The sequence below is a fragment of the Lupinus angustifolius genome, unplaced genomic scaffold (assembly GCF_001865875.1).
Source record: "Lupinus angustifolius cultivar Tanjil unplaced genomic scaffold, LupAngTanjil_v1.0 Scaffold_22_27, whole genome shotgun sequence".
Lineage (NCBI taxonomy): Eukaryota > Viridiplantae > Streptophyta > Magnoliopsida > Fabales > Fabaceae > Lupinus > Lupinus angustifolius.
Window position 1 is genome coordinate 1 of NW_017719784.1, and position 2,620 is coordinate 2,620.

General features: G+C 43.8%; 1 protein-coding gene across 1 annotated transcript; it reads left to right on the forward strand.

The window, feature by feature from the left end:
- Positions 1-2,102: 2,102 nt before the first annotated feature.
- LOC109338342 (RNA-directed DNA polymerase homolog) lies at positions 2,103-2,606 on the forward strand (the record flags this gene model as incomplete). The annotated part of the gene is made up of 2 exons (XM_019575552.1): positions 2,103-2,348; positions 2,439-2,606. Coding segments are annotated over exons 1-2 (414 nt in total), but the record flags the coding sequence as incomplete, so codon positions are not given.
- Positions 2,607-2,620: the final 14 nt, after the last annotated feature.

The window sequence follows — 2,620 nt, forward strand, 5'->3', positions numbered from 1 at the left end:
AACTCATTTCAAAAAAAAAAATTTACCCATTTTTCCGCAATGTTTTTTAGAAGTATTTTTCGGGGCGTTACAACATGGTATCAGAGCGGCTCTTTTCTATTCGGCCTGGGCATGGCCTTACATGCTTGATTGTGTGACTTTGTGTGATAGTTGTTTATTTGAGTATGATTATTTGATTGTCGTTGGAATTCGACGATGGAAGTTTTTAAGGAGAAGAGTATCTCACCTAGTTTAAATGTGTGGTTAATAAGATGGCTCGAAGAGGAACCGCAAACCTGGACTTCATGGCGGCGATGACCGCGACAATTCAAGGTGTAAATCAGCAATAGCATCAGGCTTAGTCGTCTCAAGGGTCGACTCAGTATAAGGGGCTGGACGAGTTCTGTTGTCGTCGACCCCTAAGATTTGAAGGAGGATTTGCACCTGAGGCTACAAATGAATGGATCCAAGAGCTGGAGAAAATCTTTCGGGCACTCATGTGTACTGATGAACAGAAGGTTACCTATGCTACTTACATGCTGAGTAAGGAAGCAGATAACTGGTGGGAGTTTACCAGGAGGCAGATGGAGCATGAGCACCAGTTGGTCAGCTGGACCACATTCAAGGACAAGTTTCTGCAGAAGTATTTCCCTGCTGATATGAAGACGAGGAAGGAAATGGAATTCCCGAAGCTTCAATTGGGGAGTTTTTCGGTGGGAGAGTATGCCGCCAAGTTCGAGAAATTGGAGAGGTTTGCCCGATATTACAATGAGATTGGAAATGATAGGTTGAAGTGCACTAAGTTCGAGGATGGACTTAAGCCCGACCTGAAGGTGATGTTCGTTCACCAGCAGATACCAGACTTTGCAACTCTGGTCAACAAGTGCAGGCTCTACGAGGAGAGCGTCAGAGCGAGGAATGCGACACTGAAAAGTGTTGTATCACCTCCAACATTGGTCAGTCCACAGAGGAGTGGTGGACAGGGGTTTGGAAAGGGAAGGCCCTTCAACCGAAATCAAAGGTATGAGGCGTCTTCTTTAGGAAGTCATCAGAGGAGCTTTCAGCCTTATAACAACAGAGGCTTTAGACCAGGAAACAACAACAACAACAGCAATAACAACAACAACAGCCACAACAACAACAACAACACCAACAGGATGAGTTCATCTGTCGGAAACTACAATCAGACTGCGACACCAGTGTGTCCCAAGTGCAAGGGAAGGCACGTTAGTAACATCTGTGTGACTTGTTTTCATTGCAATGAGGTAGGGCACTACACGTCTTCATGCCCAAAGCTAAAAAGGGAAGCAGTGAACTCAGTGCAGGCGGCACGACCCAGGGCTCAAGGCAGAGTGTTCACAATGAGCGGAGCAGAAGTCGAGGCTAACGAAGATCTCATTCAAGGTACCTGCAATGTTAACGAGAGTCCTTTATCTGTACTGTTTGATTCGGGTGCGACCCATTCCTTTATTGCTATTGATGTTGTCAACTGTTTAGCTTTACATGTTGTGTCTTTACCTTACGATTAGCTTGTATCCACCCCCACCAGTGAACCGGTTATTGTGTCAATCGTGTGTTCCCAATGTCCGATAATTTTAGAAAGCCGAGTATTTTTGGTGGACCTGATATGTCTACCCTTATCCCAGGTAGATATCAATTTAGGGATGGACTGGTTATCTAAAAATCATGTTCTTTTGACCTGTTTTAGTAAGACCATAGTGTTTAGCGAACCTATAGAAACCAGTAAACCCAATTATGAGGCTAATAATACATCTACGAATGAGATGGAGAAGTTGTTGAAGAATGGAACTCAGGTGTTTATGATGTTGGCGTCGTTAGAAAAGGAAGGTAGAGCAGAGATTCAGAGCCTACCTGTAGTCAGAGACTTCTCCAAGGTATTTCCGGGAGATATTCCCGGATTACCTCTAGTAAGGGAGATAGAGTTTGATATCGATCTAGTTCCTGGAACTGGACCAATCTCTACCGCTCCTTATCGGATGGCACCGTTGGAGCTAACATAGTTGAAGAAGCAGTTGGAAGATCTGCTGCAGAAGCAATTTGTCAGAACTAGCATTTCACCGTGGGGTGCACCAGTGTTGTTTGTCAAGAAAAAAGATGGTAGCATGAGGTTGTGCACCAATTACCGGCAGCTGAATAAGGTCACCATTAAAAACAAGTATCCATTGCCGAGGATTGATGATTTGATGGATCAACTGAGAGGAGCTACAGTGTTTTCTAAGATCGAGCTGAGATCTGGATATCACCAAATACACGTGAAGTCGGAGGATATTCCGAAAACTGCTTTTCGGACACGTTATTGTCATTATGAATACTTCGTAATGCCATTTCGTGTAACCAATGCTCCTGCAGTATTCATGGATTACATGTATAGAATTTTTCATCCTTATCTCAACACCTTTGTGATCGTATTTATCGATGATATTCTAATTTACTCAAAGACTGCGGAAGAACATGTCGAGCATCTGCGAGTGGTGCTGCAGATATTGAAGGACAACAAGCTTTATGCCAAACTTTCGAAATGTGAGTTTTGGCTAGAGTCTGTAAATTTTCTCGGTCATGTGATCTCGAAGGGAGGAATTGCAGTGGATCATGCAAAGGTGGAGACTGTAATGGACTGGAA